Genomic DNA, 23,007 nt, shown 5'->3' on the forward strand with positions numbered 1-23,007 from the left:
AGCAAACAGCCAAGACCTGGAACAACTAAATATCCAGGGACCAGCCACTGAATAAATAAGGGGTGGCACATATCCACAGCAGCAGATATCTCATCAAGAAAAAAACGACACAATTCCAACTACAGCAAAATACATGAGCTTGCTGTAATCATACTGAGTGACATCAACTGGGAAAAAGAAAGACAAATATCACTTCTTGGTGGAATCTGAAAATCCATGCCGGTAAACCAACTGACAACAGAACAAAATTAGAGCTACCAGAGGAAAAGGTGGGGGATGGTACCAATTAGTAGGTTGGGATTAGCTAATCCACAATAATACATATAAAATAGAATAAAATAATACATAAAATATTACATATAAAATAAAAAATCCAAAACTACCTGCTGTAGGGCAAGAGAGGTCTGTAATAATCTAAATGAGAAAATAACGCAAAGATGAATAGGTACATATAGAACTGAAAAAGATTCTCTATACCTACCAAAAACACTTTTTGAAACAACTCACTAAATTAAAAAATTACATTAATTTAAAAAAACAATAAGTATTGAGACACAATTTATGGGTGTTCCTGCTGGCACATCCAAGAACACCACTTTCACCAGGCTGTGCTTTCTGTTGTAACTAGAGTTGGGCATGAAGAAATCATGCCTTCGTGTGTCCATTTCCCCAGGGGGAATCTTTAAAAGTCAATGCTTCTATGGGCGTACAGCATTCACGAGGACTGCGTGGCTGTGAACTGACACCCGCTGTCACTAAGTGTCCTGAAGAAGGTAATCAAAAAAGAAAACTCAATACACGGCCCACTTTAAAGGAGCCAATTTCAACAAGCCAATTTTATTATCACCATTTAAATTAAAAAAAAAAAAAGAGCACATGAAATGGTGCACAAATTTGCCAGTTTTCAAGAACCATGCAAATCCAAACTGCAATGAGGGCTCAACTCATTCCAATGTGAATGGGCATCATCAAGTCTTCGAAGAATACTGGTGGAGAGGGCCTGGACAAAAGTAGGGCCTATAAGGCGATGGTGAGACGACACTGGTAAAAGTCCTGGCACAGAACAGTATGCAGGTGCCTTAAAGGAAAACATGAGAAACCCGTGATCCAGAAGTCCCACGCCTAAGGGGATATCCACAGAAGATTCGAAAAAGGAACATGCATCCTAAGCTGCACTGCATCACCAGTGACAACAGCAAAGGCCTGGAGGCAAACCAAGTGTCCACTGAGAATGAATGCAGAGAGACAGTTGTACAGGTCCTCCACGTTGCATGACTCGCCCATTAAACACAATGAAAAAACAACAATTACAGCAACCTACATGGAATTAGTTCTATCCATACTCAGATGGGTAATATTAAAAAAAAAAAAAAAAAGCCATATTACATGTTATCAGTTACAGGTGGATTCTGAAAAGTAACCAAGAAAACAACTGACCAAAGAGAAAGTCACAAAATAGAAGATAAAATTACCATTACAAAAGGGGAAAGATGTGGGCAAGGGGTAAATTAGGAAGCTGTAGGAACAAATAGAAATCATTACATACAAAATACATAAGGAAGTTTGGATTAACAAATAGAAACTATTATATAGTTTCTATATATATATAGATTATATATATAAAATATATAATCAACAAGGACCTAGGTATACCAAAGGAGGTCAACTCAACATTCTGTAGTAACCTCTATGGAAAATAATTTGAAGATCAATAGGTATATGAGTAAATATAAAATTTTCTGCACACATCTGACATTGTGCATCATTGTTATGTCCCAAAAAAACATAAACATTAAATTAAAAAAGAAGTCACAAGACACAAGTTTTGGGGTGCTGCTTCTGGCACACTTCATTCTATTTTCCAACTTCAAACCACCACGTCCACTGAGGCTCTGGTTGCTGGGAAAACGCTGCCGCCGTGTGGTCATATCCTACAACAGCAACTTGAAAATTTTTAAACTTAAAGAGAAGGGAATGGCTACACAGACAAGCATTCTTCCCTGGAGAACTTCATGCACAGATGAGCCTTGTGGGCTGCAGTCCATGTGTTGCAAAGAGTCGGACACGACAGCAACGAACACACACACACAGGAAACTGGGCTTCCTTGGTGGCTCACACAGTCAAGAATCTGTCTGCAATGTGGGAGACTTGGGTTCCACACCTGGATCAGGAAGATCCCATGGAGAAGGGAATTGTTACCCAAGCCAAAATTCTCACCCGGAGAATTCCATGGACAGGGGAGCCTGGCAGGCCACAGTCCATGGGATGGCAAAGAGTCAGACAACTGAGCAACCAACACTTTCACTTTAGGTGGAGAAAAGAGGACACTCTCAGATGCCTGTGATATATAAACAGCCACAGATATAACAATAGGGAACTGACTTTAAAAGGGAAAAACAGAGCTACCATTGACATCGGAGTCCAATCCTAATAGGAGATTTGAAAACAACCAGATTTTGAAACATGCACCCAGACGTGCACTTACAATAGTCACCACCTGCTTGGAGCAACTAAAACATCCAAGGACAGAAGAATGCTAAAGAAGGCAGCGGACACGTCCATGATGGCACACTACTCAGTCATGAAAAAGAAGGAACAGATACATGTATACGTATGGCCGAGTCCCTTCGCTGCACACCTGAAATGATCACAAATTGTTAATCGGCTATACCCCAATACAAAATGATTTCGGGGTTAAAAATACAAATTAAAATGTTAATAAAATAAAGAAAATAAAAAATAAAATTAGATGTTCAGTTTGAATGCTTAAAAAAAGATAAAGAACGAGACAGTGTTTCCTATAGCAACACACATGGACTTAAGTGTAATGATGCTGAGTGATGTCAGTCAAAAACAACAACAAATATCACTTATCTGTGGGGTCTGAAAACTGATGCCCATGAACCATCTGAAACAGAAAAACAGATTCACAAAACTAGAAAACAAAATCATTGTCACCAGAAGGGAAATGTGAGAGGAGGAATTAGCAGGTGGGACTAACCAATCCACAGTAATGCATAGAAAATAGGTAGTCAGTGAGGACCTGCAGCTGAGCGAGGGAGGTCTACACAACATTCCGTAGGAATCTACACGAAAAAAGAACCCGAACATTTATATATATACATATATAAAACAGAAAAACATTATCTACACACAACCAACTCAACATTTTAAAACAAATTTATCCACATTGGAACATGTATAATATCACGTATGAAACGAGTCGCCAGTCCAGGTTCGATGCACGATACTGGATGCTTGGGGCTGGTGCACTGGGACGACCCAGAGGGAGGGTATGGGGAGGGAGGAGGGAGGAGGGTTCAGGATGGGGAACACAGGTATACCTGTGGCGGATTCATTTCGATATTTGGCAAAACTAATACAATATTGAAAAGTTTAAAAATAAAATAAAATTAAAAAAAAAAAGAAATGAGATGATGCAAAGCACGTAACAGAGAGCTTAATGCAGAAATGGTCTGATTAAATTGTTTTAGGCAATATACCTTTGGTTTAAATGAAAATTATGTTCATATGTACACTTATATGTTCATTTATATATTGCAGTTAATTTTCACAAAATCTTTTTACAAAAGGGCTCTTTTTTTAATGATAATATGTGCTGTTTGGCTCTATTTTCAAAATACGATGCATAATATAGTTTAATAGAGCCAGTGAAGTTTTTACTACTATAATGAGTTGGCTAGCTTCTGGGAATAAGAATAGAGTTTTTTTTTTAATGACATGTGGTAAAAACATGGTGAATATCTTTGCCTACCAATTAAAGTGTGTACGAAAAACAGAATAAATAAAATCTCTTTAATTAAAAAAAAAACTAAACTAATAAAAAAACAGTAATTAAACGAGACATGAGCTTAGGGGTGTTTGTGCTGGCACCTTCCACTCTAATGTACACCCCAGGAATACCACTACCACTAAAGCTCTACTTTCTGTAGTAACTAGAGTTGGCCAAAGAACTGATGCTTTTAAACTGTGGTGTTGGAAAAGACTCTTGAGAGTCCCTTGGACAGCAAGGAGATCAAACAGTCAATTCTAAATGAAATCAGTCCTGAATATTCATTGAAGAACTGATGCTGTAGCTCCAATACTTTGGCAACCTGATGCAAAGAACTGACTCTTTGGAAAAGACTCTGATTCTGGGAAAGATTGAAGGCAGGAAAAGAAGGCGATGACAAAGGATGAGATAGTTGGATGGCATCATCAACTAGATGGACATGAATTTGAGCAAGCTCTGGGAGTTGGCGATGGACAGGGAAGCCTGGTGTGCTGCAGAACATGGGGGTCTCAAAGAGTCCAACACGACTGAGTAAATGAACTGAACTGAACTGAAGAGTTGGGCATGAAGAAATCCTGCCTCCTTGTAGCCGTTTTCCAAAACAACAACTTCAAAATCAATAACCTATGGGCATGCAATATTCACAAGGACTACAGGGCTGTAAATGATACCTTCTATCACTAAATGTCCTGAAGTGGGTAATCAAAAAAAAAAAATATTTAACTCCTGGTCGACTGTCAAGGAATCAACTTCAATAAGTCAATTTATTTCCACTGATAAGAAATAGAAAAGAGCACATGAAATGGTGCACAAATTCACCAGTTCTTAGAGACATGCAAATCAAAACTACAACAAGGGCTCACATCACCAAAGTCTGAATGGCCATCATCAATAAGTCTTCAAAGAATCCGTGGTGGAGAGGACCTGGAAAGAAGGAAAACTTCCTAAGATGCAGGTGGGATGACATGGGTGCACTCTCTTTAGAGAACAGTATGCAGGTGCCTTTCAAGGAAAACTGGAGCTACCTATGATCTACAGTCCCATGCCTATGAGAATATCCAGGGAAAACCAGAATTCAAAGAGAAACATGCCTCCAAAGCTGCACTTTATCACCAGTTACAAGAGCAAAGACCTGGAAGCCAATAAAGTTTCCATCAAGAGATGAATGCATTAAAGAGGAAGCAGTACACGTCCACCATGGAATGAGACTCAGCCGTGAAATAGAATGAGATAATACCGAAGAAGCAACCCACATGGACCTAGTTCTAAGCATACAGAGATGCATTACTCAGAAAAAATGGATGGATATCATATGATATCACTTATAGGTGAAATCTAAAAATTAATACCAAGAAACCAACTGACCAAAGACACAGAGACTCACAACAGTCAAAAATAAAATCATCATTAACCAAGGGGAAAGATGTGGGTAGGAATAAATGAGGAAATTGGGATTAACAACGGAAACTATTACATACAAAATACATAATCAACAAGGACTTCAGTATACCAAGAGAAGTCTAATAAACATTCTGTAATAATCTCTATGAGATAAGAATTTGAAGATCAATAGGGCTTCCCTGGTGGCTCAGCTGGTAAAGAATCCGCCTGCAGTGCAAGAGACCTGGGTTCGATCCCTGGGTTGGGAAGATCCCCTGGAGAAGTGGAAGGCTGCCCACTCCAGTACTCTGGTCTGGAGAATTCCATGGACTGTAGAGTCCATGGGGTCACAAAGAGTTGGACACAACTGAGTGACTTTCACCTTCAGACATATGTATATGTGCAAATGTAAAAGATTCTGTACACATACAACACATAGAACACTGTAAATCACTGTTCGTTAATGCAGAATTACACAGTAAACTAAAAAAAAATGGAGTGACAGCACTCAAGCTCTGGGGTGTTGCTTCTGGCACAGCCCAGTCCGATGTGCAACCCCAAAACACAGCTTTTACTGAACCTTTGTGTGCAAGAGTAGGCAGGGTTGGCTTTGAAGACATGCTGCTTTCCTGTGCTGTTTCCACAAAAACAACTTGAAAACTGTTGCTTAGGGGACTTAATATTCAAAAGGGCAGCTGGGCTACAAGATACCTGTGCTCAAAAGTTTTCAGTAAGTATTCTAAAAGAAATCTTTACAAAGGGCAGAGTGTCATCAAGACAATATGAAAAGGCAGAGACTACTGACACTATTTTGTAAAAAAAAAAAAAAAAAGCACATGAAATGATGCACAAAATCACCAATTATTGGAGACATGCAAATTAAGATCATAATGAGGGATCACCTCCAGGCGGTGAGAATGACCACCATCAAAATGTCTGCAAACAATACATGCTAAACTGGGGATGGAGAAAAGGGACCTTTTTATGTTTCTAGTGGTATGTAAATGGTAACCGCCATGATACACAACGATGAAACTGTAAAAGCAAAGCTACCATATATTCCAGCAGTCCCAATGCTAACAGGATAGTCAAAGACAACCAGAATTCTTACAAGAATCTTGCACCCACAATTGAACTACAGCATCATGGCAAAGGCCAAGACCTGGAAGCAACTAAAACGCCCAAAGACAGATGAATGCGTAAAGAAGTGGCACCTCTCCACAATGGTGTATTATGCTGTCCAGAAGAAAATGAGACAGAGCCAGCTACAGCAAAATTCATGGAGCTCATTGTAATTATACTGAGTGACACTGGTCAGAAAAAGAGAGACAAATATCATTTCGCAGTAGAGTCTAAAATTCATGCCCATAAACTAACTGAAAAAAGAGAACAGATTCACAAAATTAGAAAACAATGAACTTTGGGGTACATGTGTCTCTTTCAATTCTGGTTTCCTCAGTGTGTATGCCCAGCAGTGGGATTGCTGGGTCATATGGCAGTTCTATTTCCAGTTTTTTAAAGAATCTCCACACTGTTCTCCATAGTGGCTGTACTAGTTTGCATTCCCACCAACAGTGTAAGAGGGTTCCCTTTTCTCCAAACCCTCTCCAGCATTTATTGCTTGTAAACTTTTGAATAGCAGCCATTCTGACTGGCGTGAAATGGTACCTCATTGTGGGTTTGATTTGCATTTCTCTGATAATGAGTGATGTTGAGCATCTTTTCATGTGTTTGTTAGCCATCTGTATGTCTTCTCTGGAGAAATGTCTGTTTAATTCTTTGGCCCATTTTTTGATTGGGTCATTTATTTTTCTGGAATTGAGCTGCAGGAGTTGCTTGTGTATTTTTGAGATTAATTGTCAGTTGCTTCATTTGCTATTATTTTCTCCCATTCTGAAGGCTGTCTTTTCACCTTGCTTATAGTTTCCTTTGTTGCACAGAAGCTTTTAATTTTAATTAGGTCCCATTTGTTTATTTTTGCTTTTATTTCCAGTATTCTGGGAGGTGGGTGATAGAGGATCCTGCTGTGATGTATGCCAGAGAGTGTTTTGCCTATGTTCTCCTCTAGGAGTTTTATAGTTTCTGGTCTTATGTTTAGATCTTTAATCCATTTTGAGTTTATTTTTGTGTATGATGTTAGAAAGTGTTCTAATTTCATTCTTTTACAAGTGGTTGACCAGTTTTCCCAGCACCACTTTTTAAAGAGATTGTCTTTTCTCCATTTTCTCCTTTGTCAAAGATAAGGTGTGTACCCCAATGTTCATCGCAGCACTGTTTATAACAGCCAGGACATAGAAGCAACCTAGATGTCCATCAGCAGATGAATGGATAAGAAAGCTGTGGTACATATACACAATGGAGTATTACTCAGCCATTAAAAAGAATACATTTGAATCAGTTCTAATGAGGTGGATGAAACTGGAGCCTATTATACAGAGTGAAGTAAGCCAGAAAGAAAAACACGAATACAGTGTACTAACACATACATATGGAATTTAGAAAGATGGTAATGATAACCCTGTATGAGAGACAGCAAAAGAGAGACACAGATGTATAGAACAGTCTTTTGGACTCTGTGGGGCGGGGGGGATGATTTGGGAGAATGGCATTGAAACATGTATAATATCATATGTGAAACAAATCGCCAGTCCAGGTTCCATGCAGGATACAGGATGCTCGGGGCTGGTGCACTGGGATGACCCAGAGGGATGGTATGGGGAGGGAGATGGGAGGGGGTTCAGGATGGAGAACACGTGTACACCCTTGGCGGATTCATGTTGATGTATGGCAAAACCAATACAATATTGTAAAGTAAAAAAAAAAAAAAAAGATATTAAATATTGTTTTCTGGGCTAAAAAAAAAAAAATTAGAAAACAAAATTAGAGTTACCAGAGGGAATGGTGGGTGTGAAGGTATCGATTAGGAGGTTGGGGTTAACAAATCCACAATAATATATATAAAATATGTAATCAACAAGGACCTGCTGTTGAGCGAGGGAGGTCAGTACAACACTCTGTAATAACCTATAGAAGAAAAGAACTCAAAGATGAGTAGATACATACAGAACTGAAAAGAATTCTCTACACCTACAAAAAAACACTTTACAAAACAACCTACTAAATTACAAACTAAAAATTAAATATATTTAAAAAAAAACAAGCATTGAGACACAAGCTTATGGTTGTTTCTGCTGGCACATTCCCTACAAATTAACACCCAGGAACACCACTTCCTCTAGGTTCTGCTTTCTCTAGTTACTAGAGTTGGGCACGAAGAAATCCTGCTTCCTTGAGGCCATTTTCCCAAACAGCAAATTTAAATCAATGCTCTGGGCACACCAGTCACAAGGACTGCACAGCTGTAATGACACATGCTGTCACTAGACGTCCTAAAGAAGGTAATCCAAAAAAATACCCAATACACGGCCCACCTTCAAGGAGCCAATTTTACAAGACAATTTCATTACCAATGTTAAAAAAAAAAAAAAAGAGCATATGAAATGATGCACAAAATGACCAGTTCTTAGAGCTATGCAAATCTAATCTACAACAAGGGCTGATCTCACCAAGTCTAAATGGCCATCATCAATAAATATTTGAAGAATGCTGGTGGAAAGGGCCTGGAGAAAAGCACAGCCTCCTAAGGTAATGGTGAGATCAAACTGGTAAGAACAGTTATGCAGGAAATAAGAAAGAAAATAAGAGCAACCTGTAATCCAGCAGTCCCACGCCTAAGGGAATATCCGAAGAAAACCAGAATTTGAAAAAGGAACATCCATCCGAAGCTACTCTGCGTCACCAGTTACAGCAGCAAAGACCTGGAGGCAAAGTGTCCATCGAGAATGAACGACCAGGAGACAGCTGTCCAGGTCCACAACGTACATGGCTCACCCACTAAATAGGATAAAAAACAAACCAGGTGCAGCATCCTACACGGGCACAGCTAACTAAAAAAAAAAATACATATCACATGGTATCTCTTACACATGGAACCTAAACTATAACCAAGAAAACAACCGACCGAGACAGACAGTTACCAAGTAGAAAATAAAATGATCACTAAGAAAGGAGAACAATGTGGGGAAGGAGTAAATTAGAGAAACACATAGAAATCATTATATACAAAATGAGGAAGGAAATTATATATACATGAGGGAGTTTGTATTAACATAGAAACTATTACATTTAAAATGTGGAATCAACCTGGTATACGAAGGGAGGTCAACTCAACATTCTGTAAGAACCTCTATGGAAAATAACTTGAAGATCAATAGTTATATATATGTAAATATAAAAGTTTCTGTAGACATCTGACATTATACAACATTGTCACGCCCCAAAACACTAAACACTGAATTTTTTTAAAAAGATGCGACAAGACACGAGTTTTGGGGTGTTGCTTTTGGTATGCTGCTGCTGCTGCTGCTGCTAAGTCGCTTCAGTCGTGTCCGACTCTGTGCGACCCCATAGACGGCAGCCCACCAGGCTCCCCCGTCCCTGGGATTCTCCAGGCAAGAACACTGGAGTGGGTTGCCATTTCCTTCTCCAATGCATTGGAGAAGGAAATGGCTTTTGGTATATATCAGTCTAATTTCCAACCCCAAACCAAGATGTCTACTGAGGCTCTGGTTGCCAGAGTAGAGTTGGGCTTGGGGAAATGCTGCCACCTTGTGGACGTTGCCCACAACACCAACCACAACCTGTTAAGGAGAAGGGAATGGCTGGCTACCCACTCCAGTATTCTTGCCTGGGGAATTTCATGCACAGGGGAGCTGGAGAAATCCAGTCCATGGGTTGCAAAGAGTCGGACTCATCTGAGCAACTAACACACACCACAGGAAACTGGGTGTCCCTGGTGACTGGGACAGTAAAGAATCTGCCGGAAATGCAGGAGGCCTGGGTTCCACACCCAGGTCAAGGTAGATCCCCTGGAGAAGGAAATGGCTACGCACTCCAATATTCCTGCCTGGAGAATTCCATGGACAGAGGATACTTGTGGGCCACATTCCACGGGGTGACCAAGAGTCAGACACAACTGAGCGACGAACACTTTCACTTTAAGGGACTAACAGTCCCAATGATGGCTGGGCTGTAAGGTATCAGTCCTCAAAAACCCTCCTAGGTAAGTATTCTAAAAAATTTTCCTTACAAAGGGCTGAATTTCATCAAGGCAATATCAAGAGGTAGAAACTACTTACACTATTTTTTTTAAAAAAGCAAATGAAATGATGCACAAAAATCACATTTATTAGAGACATGGAAATAAAAATTACAATAAGGGATCACATTGCAGTGTCAAAATGGCCATCATCAAAATGTCCACAAACAATAAATGCAAGAGAGGGGGTGAAGAAAAGGGCCTGTGGTAGATAAACTTAACAGGCACCAGAGATAACAACAGGGAACTGTCTTTAAAAAGTAAAAACAGAGCTACCATTGATGTCACAGCCCCATCCTAACAGCACATTTGGAAACAACCAGATTTCTATAAGAAGCATGCACCAAACGTGCACCACAGCAGCGCCTGCAACCGCTGCTGGCTGGAAGCAACCAAAACGTCCAAGGACAGATGAACGCTAAAGAAGAAGGGGTATGTGTCCATGGTGGCATAATATTCAGTCATGAAAAATAATATGCATGGCTGAGTTCCTTCACTGTACACCTGAAACTGTCACAAATTGTTAATCAGCCATATCCCAATACAAAATGCTTTGGGGGTTAAAAAACTAAATAAATAAATTTTATTTAAATAAAGAAAATAAAAATAAAATTAGATGTTCTGTTCGAATGCTTAAAAAAAAAAAGAATGAGAATGAGACAATGTCTACTGCAGCAACAGACGTGAACCCAGGTCTAATGTGCTGAGTGATATCAGTGGTGTCATCAAAAAGGACCTCCTAGAGAGCAAGGGAGGTCTACACCACATTCTGTAATAACCCTGAAAAAAAGCCAAAGAGGAAGAGATACCCATAGAGCTGGAAAAGATTCTCTGCTGCTGCTGCCACTAAGTCGCTTCAGTCGTGTCCGACTCTGTGTGACCCCATAGACGGCAGCCCACCAGGCTCCTCCGTCCCTGGGATTCTCCAGGCAAGAACACTGGAGTGGGTTGCCATTTCTTTCTCCAGTGCAGGAAAGTGAAAAGTGAAAGTGAAGTCGCTCTGTCGTACCCGACTCTTAGCCACTCCATGGACTGTAGCCTACCAGGCTCCTCCGTCCATGGGAGTTCCCAGGCAAGAGTACTGGAGTGGGGTGCCGTTGCCTTCTCCAAGATTCTCTACACAAGTAAAAAATTAGTAAAAATAATAAATTAAAAAAATTAAATTAATAAAAAATCAAATATTGAGACACAGCTTATGAGTGTTTGTGCTAGTACATTCCACACGAACTCACACTCAAGAACACCACTCCCACTCGTCTCTGCTTTCTGTAGTAATTAGTTGGGCATAAAGGAATCCTGCCTCCTTGTGGGCTTTTTCCCAAACAGCAACTTTAAAATCAACGCTCATGGGCACACAACGTTCACAGACAACATGTGCAAATGACACCCACTGTCACTAAATGTCCTGAAGAAGGTAATCCAAAAAATTCAACACATGGCCCATTTTCAAGGAGCCAATTTCAACCATCAATTTTATTAACACTTTGTTTAAAAAAAAAATTTAATTTGCCAGTTTTTAGGGCCATGCAAATCCACACTATGATGAGGGCTCAGCTCATTCCAATCTGAATGAGCATCATCAAGTCTTTGAAGAATACTGGTGGAGAGGGCCTGGACAAAAACAGAGCCTGTAAGGCGATGGTGAGATGACACTGGAAAAATCCTGACACAAGAACAGTATGCAGGTGCCTTTAAAGGAAAACAAGAGCAACCTGTGATCCAGCAGCCCACACCAAGGGAATATCTGGAAAAAAATAGAATTCAAAAAGGAACATATATCGAAAGCTGCACTGCATCACCAGTTACAGCAGCAAAGACCTGCAGGCAAAGTGTCCATCGAGAATGAACGCACAGACAGACAGCGGTGTAGGTCCACAATGGCACATGACTCACCCATTAAACAGAACGAAAAAATACAACTACAGCAACCTACAGGTTGAAACTCCAATAATCTGGCCACCTGACGTGAAGAACTGACTCAATGGAAAAGACCCTGATGCTGGGAAAGATTGAGGGCAGGAGGAGAAGGGGACGACAGAGGATGAGATGGTTGGATGGCATCACCGACTCGATGGACATGGGTTTGAGCAAGCTCCGGGAGTTGGTGATGGACAGGGAAGCCTGGTGTGCTGCGGTCCATGAGGTCACAAAGAGTCAGACACAACTGAGTGACTGAACTGAACACAGAAGTAGTTCTAACCATACTCAGAGAGCTAACTCAAAAAAAAAGACACATCACATGATATCACTCAAAGGTGGATTCTGAAAATTAACCAAGAAAAACAACTGACCAAAGAGAAAATAAAATCATCATTAAAAAAGTGGAAACATATGGGGAAGGGGTAAACTGGGAAGTTGGTTTAACAAATAAAAACCGTAACATGTAAAATACATAAGGATGTTTAGATTAACAAACAAAAATTATTACATATAAAATATATAACCAACAAGGACCTAGGTATACCAAGGGAGATCAACCCAGCATTCTGTGATAACCTCTGTGGAAAATAATTTGAAGATCAATAGATACATGTGTATGTGTAAATATAACAGTTTTGTACACATCCAGCTTTGCACATCACTGTTACACCCAATAAAACCTAAACATTGAATTAGAAAAGAAAGAAGTGACAAGACACAAATTTTGGGGTGTTGCTTCTGGCATATTTCGGTCTAATTGCCAACCCCAAATCATGTCTGCTCAGGCTGTTTGCCAGAGAACCGAGTGGTGGTTTGGAAAATGCTGCCGCCTTGTGGCCATATTCCGCAACAGCAACTTGAAAAATGTTACGGAAAAGGGAATGCTACACAATCCAGTGTTCTTACCTGGAGAATTCCATGGACAGTGAAGCCTGGTGGGTTTGAGTCAAAGGGTCACAAAGAGTCGGACACAAATGAGCAACTAACATACCCACACAGGAAAATGGGTTTCCCTGGTGTCTCAAACTGTAAAGGAATGGGCCTGCAAGGCGGGAGAGCCGGTTTCCATACCTGGGTCAGGAAGATCCCATGGAGAAGGGGAAGTGCTACACACTCCAATATTCTAGTCTGGAGAATTCCATGGACAGAGGAGCCTGGAGGGCTACGTTACATGGGATTACAGAGAATCGAACACAACTAAGCGACTAACACTTTCACTTTACGAGAACTAACACTCACAAGGATGACTGGACTTAAGGTACGAGTCCTCAAAAACTATCTAGGGTAAGTATTCTAAAAAATATATATATATTTTTAGAAGGGCTGTATTTCATAAGACAATATCACAAGGTAGATACTACTCACATGGTTTTTTTAAAAAGCGCATGAAATGATGCACAAAGTCACAAATTATTAGAGACATGGAAATCAAAACTACAGTGAGGAATCACAGTCAAAACTCCCCTCATCAAAATGTCCACAATGAATGCCAGAGTAGGGGTGGAGAAAATGCCAGCGGCATATAGATGGTAACAGCCACGAGACACAACAATAGGGAACTGTCTTTAAAAGGTTGGTGTATGGCAAAAACCATCACAGTATTGGAAAGTAACTATCCTCCCATTAAAATAAATTAATTTTTTTAAAAAGGTAAACACAGAGCTACCATAGATTTGAGAGTCCGATCCTAACAGGATATTGGAACAGAATCAGATTTCTAAAAGAAACTGGCACCCAAATGTGCACTACAGCAGCACTTACAGTAGCCAAAATAATAGTTATTAATAATAACTAAATTAATTTAAAAACCAGTAAGTAATGAGACACAAGACTAGGGGTGTTTGTGCTGGCACGTTCCACACTAATTTACACCCAGAAACACCACGCCCACCATGGCTCTGCTTTCTGGTAACCAGTTGGGCATGAAGAAATCCTGCCGCACTGTGGCTGTTTTCCAAAATAGCAAGTTTAAAATCAATGCTTATTGGGCATGCAATATTCACAAGAATTGCAGGGTTGTAAATGATAGCCTTCTGTCAATAAATGTCCTGAAGTAGGTAATCCGGAAAAATTCAACACCTGGTTGACTTTCAGGGAGCCAACTACAAGTCAATTTTATTATCACCATTTAGTTAAAGAAAAGAACACATGAAATGGTGCACAAATTCCCCTCTTCTTAGAGGCATGCAAATCAGAAGTACAGTGAGGCCTCACAATGCCAGAGCCCGAATGGCCATCATCAGTAAGTCTTCAAGGAATCCACAGTGGAGAAGGCCTGGAGAAAAGGAAAGCCTCCTAAGACGCAAGTGGGATGAAACTGGCTGCACTCCCTTTAGAGAACAGCATGTGGTGCTTTTAAAGGAAAACCAGAGCTACCTACATGATCCACAGCCCCACGCCTATGAGAAAATCCAGGGAAAACCAGAATTCAAAACGGAACATGCATCCAAATCTGCACTGCACCACCAGTTACAAGGTCAAAGACCTGGGGCCAATAAAGTTCCCACAGAGAGATGAATGAATTCAGAAGAAGTGGCATATGTCCACAATGCAACGAGACTCAGCCACGAAACAGAAGGAGATAATACCAACTGCAGGAACCCACATGGACCTAGTTCTAAGCATACTGAGAGATGTTACTCAGAAAAAACAGATATCATATATCACTTAGAGGGAAAATGTAAAAATTAATACCAAGAAACCAACTGACCAAAGACAGACGGACTCACAACAGTCAAAAATAAAATTATCATTACACAAGAGGAAAGATGTTGGGAAGGAATAAATGAGGAAATTGGGATTAACGAATAAAAACTATTACATACAAAATACATAATCAACAAGGACTTGAGTATACCAAGAAAAGTCTACTCAACATTCTGTAATAATCTCTATGACATAAGAATTTGAAGATCAAGTGATATATGTATATGTGTAAATGTAAAAGATTCTATACACACAGAACACCGTATATCACTGTTACTCAAAGAAAAACTATACATAACACTAGGGAAAAATAGGAAGCAACAAGATCCAAGCTTTGGGGTGTTGCTTCTGGCACAATCCAGTCCAATATACAACCTTAAACCATGACTTCCACTGAGGCTGTTTGCTAAAGGAGGCAGAGTTGGGCTTCGAAGAAATGCTGCCGCCTTGTGGCCGTTTGACGCAAAAACAACTTGAAAACTGTTGCTCAGGGGACAATATTCAAAAGGACCGCTGGGCTGCAAGATACCTGTCCTCAAAATTTTCAGTAAGTATTCTAAAAGAAATCTTTACAAAGGGCAAAGTGTCATCAAGACAATATGAAAAGGCAAGTACTACTGACACTATTTTTTTTTAAATCACATGAAATGATGTACAAAGTCACAAATTATCAGAGACATGCAAATCAGAAGGGATCACCTTCTGGTGTTCAGAATGGCCATCATCAAAATGTCTACAAACAATAAACGCTAGAGTAGGGGTGGAGAAAAGGGGATCCTCTTACATTGCTAAGTAAGTGTTAGTCACTCAGTTGTACCTGACTCTTTGTGACCCTGTGGACTGCAGCCCGCCAGGCTCCTCTGTCCATGGGATTCTCCAGGAGTGTATGAATGATAACAGTACAATACAGAACTATGAAACTGTAAAAACAGAGATACCATATATATTTCATCAGTCCCACTCCTAACAGGATATTCATAGACAACCAGAATTCTTAAAACAAACAAACAAAAAACTTGCACCCAAATGTACCCTACAGTACTACTTCCAATAGCCAAGACCTTGAAGCAAGAGACATGTCCAAGGACAGACGAATGCATTAAGAGTGGTACATGTCCATAATGGCGTATTACTCAGTCATGAAAAAGAAAGAATGAGCCAATTCCTATTGCAGCAACATGCATGAAAGTAGTTGTCATCATACTGAGTGATGTAAGTCAGAAAAAAAAAAAAGACAAATATCACATATTGGTGGGATCTGAACATTGACGCCCAAGAACCAACAGACAAAAGAGAAACAGAGTCTCCAAATTAGAATACAAAATTATGGTTACCAGAAGGGAAAGGTGAGGGAAGGTATCAATTGGGAGGTTGGGATTAACAAATCCACAATAATACATATAAAACAGGTAATCAACAAGGACCCACTGTATAGCAAGGGAGTTCTACTCAACACCCTGTTGCTACCTATTTGAGTAAAGAATCTGTATGTTGAACTAAAAAAGATTCTGTAGACCTATAATAAACACAACATATTAAATCAACTTTACTGCAGTAAAACATAAAAATTAAAGTGAATTTCAAAAAAGAAGTAGTGAGATCCACTGTACCTGAGTGTGATGAGAAAAACACTATTTTGAGTTGTTTCTAGGCATTTTTCAGTATTCTTCCCTGCTCATACCAACAGTGTGGACATTTACATAAACCAGTGAGCTGAGGAGTCCTACCATAAATTCCTGGTTTGCTTTTCCCAGAGCACCTTTTAAAATAGCCACTTAGAGGTAAGCCCCCCAATAAGTTAGTGACCTCCACTCCAACCACCTTAAATGTACTAATACGTCTGCTACCCTGCTTTCTATCTCCTGTCTGCATGTGACCTGAGACAGAGGACAGCCCTTCCCCTGGTTCATACTGCTTCCCTGGCCTACACTTCTGAGACACATAACTAAGAGACAACAGTCTAAACGTGGTAACATTCTAAGCCAATATTGTTAAGGGATAAACAAAGCTGTGGAATACGTATCCAGTGGATGAGTACTCCATAAGGAGAAGCTACTGTTACACACAACATGGATGAACATCAAAGACATGACGCCAAGCAAAAGACACGAGACTCAAGACAGTGTGCACAATTCTATTCACACAGAATTCTTTAATGGGTGTATCTAATCTAACATTTAAAAAACAGAATATTAATTGCCAGGAAGGAAGGGACAGGTGACCAGATATGGACACAAGGGAATTTTCTGTGACAACACAGGGGTGTGGTTACACATGTATGCTCCTGTCCAAATTCTGTAGCTTAGATTTGCATGTTCAATTTATGTACATTTTAAAGAAAAAGAACCATATAAAATAATATGTGGTGGGTGGAAGTGGAACAAGCTATAGGTAATAGAGGATGACAGAATGTTGGTTATTTTGGAGCTGGGTGATGGCTAGATGGGAGTTTATTATTCTGTTTATTATTCTACTTTGTATTTTCTTGAAATTTCCATAATAAAGCTGAAAACAAAAAACCAAAGACATTATCCATAAGCCCTACGTTTATCTGATTCATCTGAAATACAATTACTCTGTCAAATTGCTGTGAAAATTTCTAGTCATTTACTCTCAATTTATATACGCAATTTGTTGCCATCCAGTTACACACTCTCTGCACCTGGTGCCAGTTACCAGCCCACACCATTCAATGTCCTAACCTTTCTTTGCCTCATTTTTTCCTTCACCAAATAATAACAGTAATAGCAACAATATTTGTCTCAGAAGCTTTATGAGGATTAAATAATGAACTATGTAGAGTGTTTTGACCAGTGCCTGGACTATATAACTCTTCCAAGAGTATTAGCTATTATTCTCATTAATACAACCTGCTACCATTACCAGAGATCAAATTGCCAACATCCGCTGGATCATGAAAAAAGCAAGAAAGTTCCAGAAAAACATCTACTTCTGCTTTATTGACTATGCCAAAGCCTTTGACTATGTGGATCACAATAAACTGTGGAAACTTCTGAAAGAGATGGGAATACCAGACCACCTGATCTGCCTCTTGAGAAACCTATATGCAGGTCAGGAAGCCACAAGTTAGAAGTGGACATGGAACAACAGATTGGTTCCAAATAGGAAAAGGAGTACGTCAAGGCTGTATATTGTCACCCTGCTTCTTTAACTTCTATGCAGAGTACATCATGAGAAACGCTGGGCTGGAGGAAGCACAAGCTGGAATCAAGATTGCTGGGAGAAATATCAATAACCTCAGATATGCAGATGACACCACCCTTATGGCAGAAAGTGAAGAGGAACTCAAAAGCCTCTTGATAAAAGTGAAAGAGGAGAGTGAAAAAGTTGGCTTAAAGCTCAACATTCAGAAAACGAAGATCATGGCATCTGGTCCCATCACTTCATGGGAAATAGACTGGGAAACAGTGGAAACAGTGTCAGACTTTATTTTGGGGGGCTCCAAAATCACTTCAGATGGTGATTGCAGCCATGAAATTAAAAGACGCTTACTCCTTGGAAGGAAAGTTATGACCAACCTAGATAGCATATTCAAAAGCAGAGACATTACTTTGCCAACAAAGGTCCGTCTAGTCAAGGCTATGGTTTTTCCTGTGGTCATGTATGGATGTGAGAGTTGGACTGTGAAGAAAGCTGAGCACCAAAGAATTGGTGCTTTTGAACTGTGGTGTTGGAGAAGACTCTTGAGAGTCCCTTGGACTGCAAGGAGAGAGCAAACCAGTCCATTCTGAAGGAGATCAGCCCTGGGTATTCTTTTGAAGGAATGATGCTAAAGCTGAAACTCCAGTACTTTGGCCATCTCGTGGGAAGAGTTGACTCATTGGAAAAGATTCTGATGCTGGGAGGGATTGAGGGCAGGAGGAGAAGGGGACAGAGGATGAGATGGCTGAATGGCATCACCGACTTGATGGACGTGAGTTTGAGTGAACTCCGGGAGTTGGTGATGGACAGGGAGGCCTGGCATGCTGCGATTCATGGGGTCGCACAGAGTTGGACACGACTGAGCAACTGAACTGACTGACCATTTTCATTTTAAAGAAATTTTATTTCTTGGATCTTTCTTTTATTCTTGGATCTACTTAGTTGCCAGTAACTAAATGGCAACTTAAGGGATGCAGAGTTTCCTTTCCTCAGAATGGGAGCCACTGAAGTTTCTGAGCAGAAAAGCCCTATAATATGAATTTTGCTTTAGAAAGAACATTCACATATCAGCCAGTCCTCAGGCATGCTCGGCTTAATGGGCTGAAATTGATGTGTTTAAACATAGTATGTGGGAGAAGGCAATGGCAACCCACTCCAGTACTCTTGCCTGGAAAACCCCATGGACGGAGGGACCTGGTGGGCTGCAGTCCATGGGGTCGCTAGGAGTCGGACACGACTGAGTGACTTCACTTTCACTTTTCACTTTCATGCATTGGAGAAGGAAATGGCAACCCACTCCAGTGTTCTTGCCTGGAGAATCCAGGGAAGGGGGAGCCTGGTGGGCTGCCATCTATGGGGTCGCACAGAGTCGGACACGACTGAAGCGACTTAGCAGCAGCAGCAGTAACCTAAAAACGAGTCTGCTTATTCTACGAGTAACTATTTTCATGGCGATTTGACGAAATAAAATAAAATGTGCTGGAAAAGTCAAGTGAAAAGCAAAACAATGTTATACAAACAAATCGACTGTCTTTAAAGAAAATACGTTTTTCCTTCCTTTCAAATCAAGAGAAATTCGTCAGCAAGTACAGCGCACGTAATTAACATCAATCTCAGCAATGCTGTGCCATGATCAAAAACACTCTCCATACCCCTGCCTGTACTGCAACCAGTGAACTGCAGAACTCTTACGCCTTTCTGAAAGTTGAAAAGAATTCAGTTAACTCGTATAAAGCCCCATTAACAGTTTCTGAGATACCACAAACACCTGTTGCCCGTGTGCTCCGACCGTGGCTCTTTAAGTGGGAATGTTTGCTGCAAAAGCAGCAGTGCCCTGGGTGCGATGACAAGGCGAAGACCGCCCCCACCCCCGCCCCCACCCCCAACCCCACCCCCAGCCCCGGACACATTCCCCTCTGCGGGGATAAGGGAACTGAGAAAATGGGGGGAGCAAAGGGGGAGAATGCTGTCTCTGCCCCACACCTACTCGGCCGCCATCCTCCCGCCGGCGCCCCACGGCGCGGGGTACTCACAGCTCTAGTCTCGTACAGGACCAGCTTCTGAACCGAGCTGATGATGGGGGCAGCAGCCGCGGGCATGGCTCGAGCTAATATGGGGGCCCCCACGGCAGGGCACCAGGCCGCGGCCCAAACTGCCGCAGCCTCTGGGCTGCCCCCAAAAGATTCGAAGAGGAGACTCCTTAGCAGTTGGACGCCAAGTTCAGCCGGGAAAAACACTGCCTGCACGCTAAATTTATAAGGGAATAGCTAATACGGTTCAGGTGTTTCCGGATCCCTACGCCCCACCTCCAGGCAAGCCCCGCCCCAGCCGCGCGGGGGCGGGGCTGGAGGATTTACCAAAGAGAGGTGGTGTAGCTTTCCAGAACCTGCGTGCTGCCGGGGGAGGAAGCAAAGAGCGCCATATTTGATGCTGGCAGGAGGAAACGTGGGAGGGGAAGAGCGTTGCCGATTTAGTTGAATTTCTCCCTTCTGTGGTCCTTCTCTTTGGAAAAGTGGATAATTTGGGACTGGATTGCTTCTTTTGAAACGGTTCTCCGAGTTGCGGACAGATTCATTCCCAAGTTGGTCTATTTTCCCTGCCTCCCACTTCTGCCCTTATATTCCTGAAAAGCTGTGTTCTTTCTCTTAGTGTCTGTTTTTCCCTCCCATCTCTTTGTTGTCTATTTTTACCCTTAGGAGAATCAACAGAATTCATATTATCCAGAGGGTGTGTGGTTCAGGTAATTTCTTTTAATCATCTAAAGTTGGAAATTCCCAACTTTGTCACATGTTTGTTTGTGCATAAGTTTAACCATTTCTAAATTCTAAGAGTGAATTGCGGAGTGTAACGGTGTAGCAATGGCTTTAGAGTGCTGCGTTAAAAGATTTCTTTCTTTTGATGTACGTGAACATAGTGCACGTACCCTCCTTGATCATCACTGTCCATATTTGTGAAAAGGAGTGTATTATAATTATGAATACAAAATTTGGTACAAAAGTGAACATTTAATAAAAAAAGAAAATAACTCAGTAAATCATAGACCCCCATCCGTAGGTCCCGCCCCAAGAGGCTTTGCGATCTTCTCGGCCTTGGGTTCCCTCGGCAACCGCTCAACAGATCCCTTGGCAACCGCTCAACAGACTGTCCCGGGAGCCGGCTGCGGCCAACCGGTGGGGTCTGCCGGGGTCTGCTGAGGCCAGGTAAGTAGGGGTCGGAATTCACCGCTCAGATGCATGTTGGTGTCGCATGAATGGAATCCCATCTCCTGCGGGGACGCCAAACCAGTGCCTTTTCTTGCAAAACTAAACTGCTGCTGCTACTGCTGCTAAGTCGCTTCAGTCATGTCCGACTCTGTGCTACCCCATAGACGGCAGCCCACCAGGCTCCCCGGTCCCTGGGATTCTCCAGGCAAGAACACTGGTGTGAGTTGTAATCTCCTCCAATGCAGAAAAGCGAAAAGTGAAAGTGAAGACGCTCAGTCGTGTCCGACTCCTAGCGACCCCATGGACTGCAGCCCACCAGGCTCCTCCATCCATGGGATTTTCCAGGCAAGAGTACTGGAGTGGGGTGCCACTGCCTTCTCCGAAAACTGAACTGGGATCTCCATAAATCCCGCTTTTTAAACCCACTTCCCTTTTCAGGGGATAATGTCTTCATTCAGCGAATATTTACTGAGCACCTACTGTGAGGTGTTAGATGTACTGGAATGGCAGCTAACCTAGCCTAGGTAGAAGTGCTAGGTTTCCCAGGAGATGGGCCCCCTGTTAATCGCAGAACTCACTGCTAGAGGATTTTCCAACTGGTAAATGTGTTCCCTTCAGTTGCTCAGTTGTGTCTGACTCTTTGCAACCCCATGGATTGCAACACACCAGACTCATGTCCATCGAGTCGGTGATGCCATCCAACCATCTCATCCTCTGTCATCCCCTTCTCCTCCTGCCTTCAATCTTTCCCAGCATCAGGGTCTTTTCCAATAAGTCAGCTCTTTGCATCAGGTAGCCAAAGTACTGGAGCTTCCATTTCAGCATCAGTCCTTCCAATGAATATTCAGGACTGATTTCCTTTAGGATTGACAGGTATGATCTCCTTGCAGTCCAAGGGACTCAAGAGTCTTCTCCAACCACCACAGTTCAAAAGCATCAATTCTTCAGCGCTCAGCTTTCTTTATAGTCCAACTCTCACATCCATACATGACTACTGGAAAAACCCCTGTCTAGCTCTAACTAGACAGACCTTTGTTGGCAAAGTAATGTCTGCTTTTAATATGCTGTCTAGGTTTGTCATAGCTTTTCTTCCAAGGAGCAAGTGTCTTTTAATTTCATGGCTGCAGTCACCACCTGCAGTGATTTTGGAGCCCAAAACAATAAAGTCTGTCACTGTTTTGATTGTTTCCCCATCTATTTGCCATGAAGTTATGGGACTGGATTGGGGAAGGCAATGGCACCCCACTCCAGTACTCTTGCCTGGAAAATCTCATGAACGGAGGAGCCTGATGGGCTGCAGTCCATGGGGTCACTGAGGGTCGGACACGACTGAGCGACTTCACTTTCACTTTTCACTTTCATGCATTGGAGAAGGAAATGGCAACCCACTCCAGTGTTCTTGCCTGGAGAATCCCAGGGACGGGGGAGCCTGGTGGGCTGCCGTCTATGGGGTCACACAGAGTCGGACACAACTGAAGTGACAGCAGCAGCATGGGACTGGATGCCATGATCTTAATTTTTTGAATGTTGAGTTTTAAGTCAGCTTTTTCACTCTCTTTTTCACCTTCATCAAGAGGCTCTTTAGTTCCTCTTCATTTCTGCATTAGAGTGGTATCATCTGCATATATGAGGTTGTTGATAATCTTGATTCCAGCTTGTGAGTCATTCAGCCAGGCATTCCCAT

At 41.6% G+C, this 23,007-nt stretch overlaps 2 protein-coding genes across 12 annotated transcripts in view; one reads left to right on the forward strand and one right to left on the reverse strand.

The window, feature by feature from the left end:
- The window catches only part of FIG4 (FIG4 phosphoinositide 5-phosphatase), a 172,298-nt gene extending 151,869 nt beyond the window's left edge, over positions 1–20,429 (reverse strand). For all 11 annotated transcript variants that reach the window (XM_086317377.1, XM_086317375.1, XM_086317368.1 and 8 more), the window contains exon 1: positions 20,154–20,429. Coding sequence is in view for 6 of the 11 variants with exons in the window: in XM_086317368.1 (XP_086173494.1) it covers positions 20,154–20,219 (66 nt within the window). In the remaining 5 variants the exon portion in view is untranslated. The remainder of the gene's footprint in view (positions 1–20,153) is intronic.
- A 393-nt stretch (positions 20,430–20,822) lies between these two features.
- AK9 (adenylate kinase 9) overlaps positions 20,823–23,007 on the forward strand; it is a 118,391-nt gene continuing 116,206 nt past the window's right edge. Inside the window, exons 1-2 of the mRNA XM_086317381.1 lie at positions 20,823–20,860; positions 21,175–21,320. The gene's annotated coding sequence lies outside the window, so the exon portion shown is untranslated. The remainder of the gene's footprint in view (positions 20,861–21,174; positions 21,321–23,007) is intronic.

Source organism: Bos grunniens, chromosome 9, assembly GCF_055505025.1.
Source record: "Bos grunniens cultivar Pamir isolate PY7600 chromosome 9, Bosgru_T2T1.0, whole genome shotgun sequence".
NCBI lineage: Eukaryota > Metazoa > Chordata > Mammalia > Artiodactyla > Bovidae > Bos > Bos grunniens.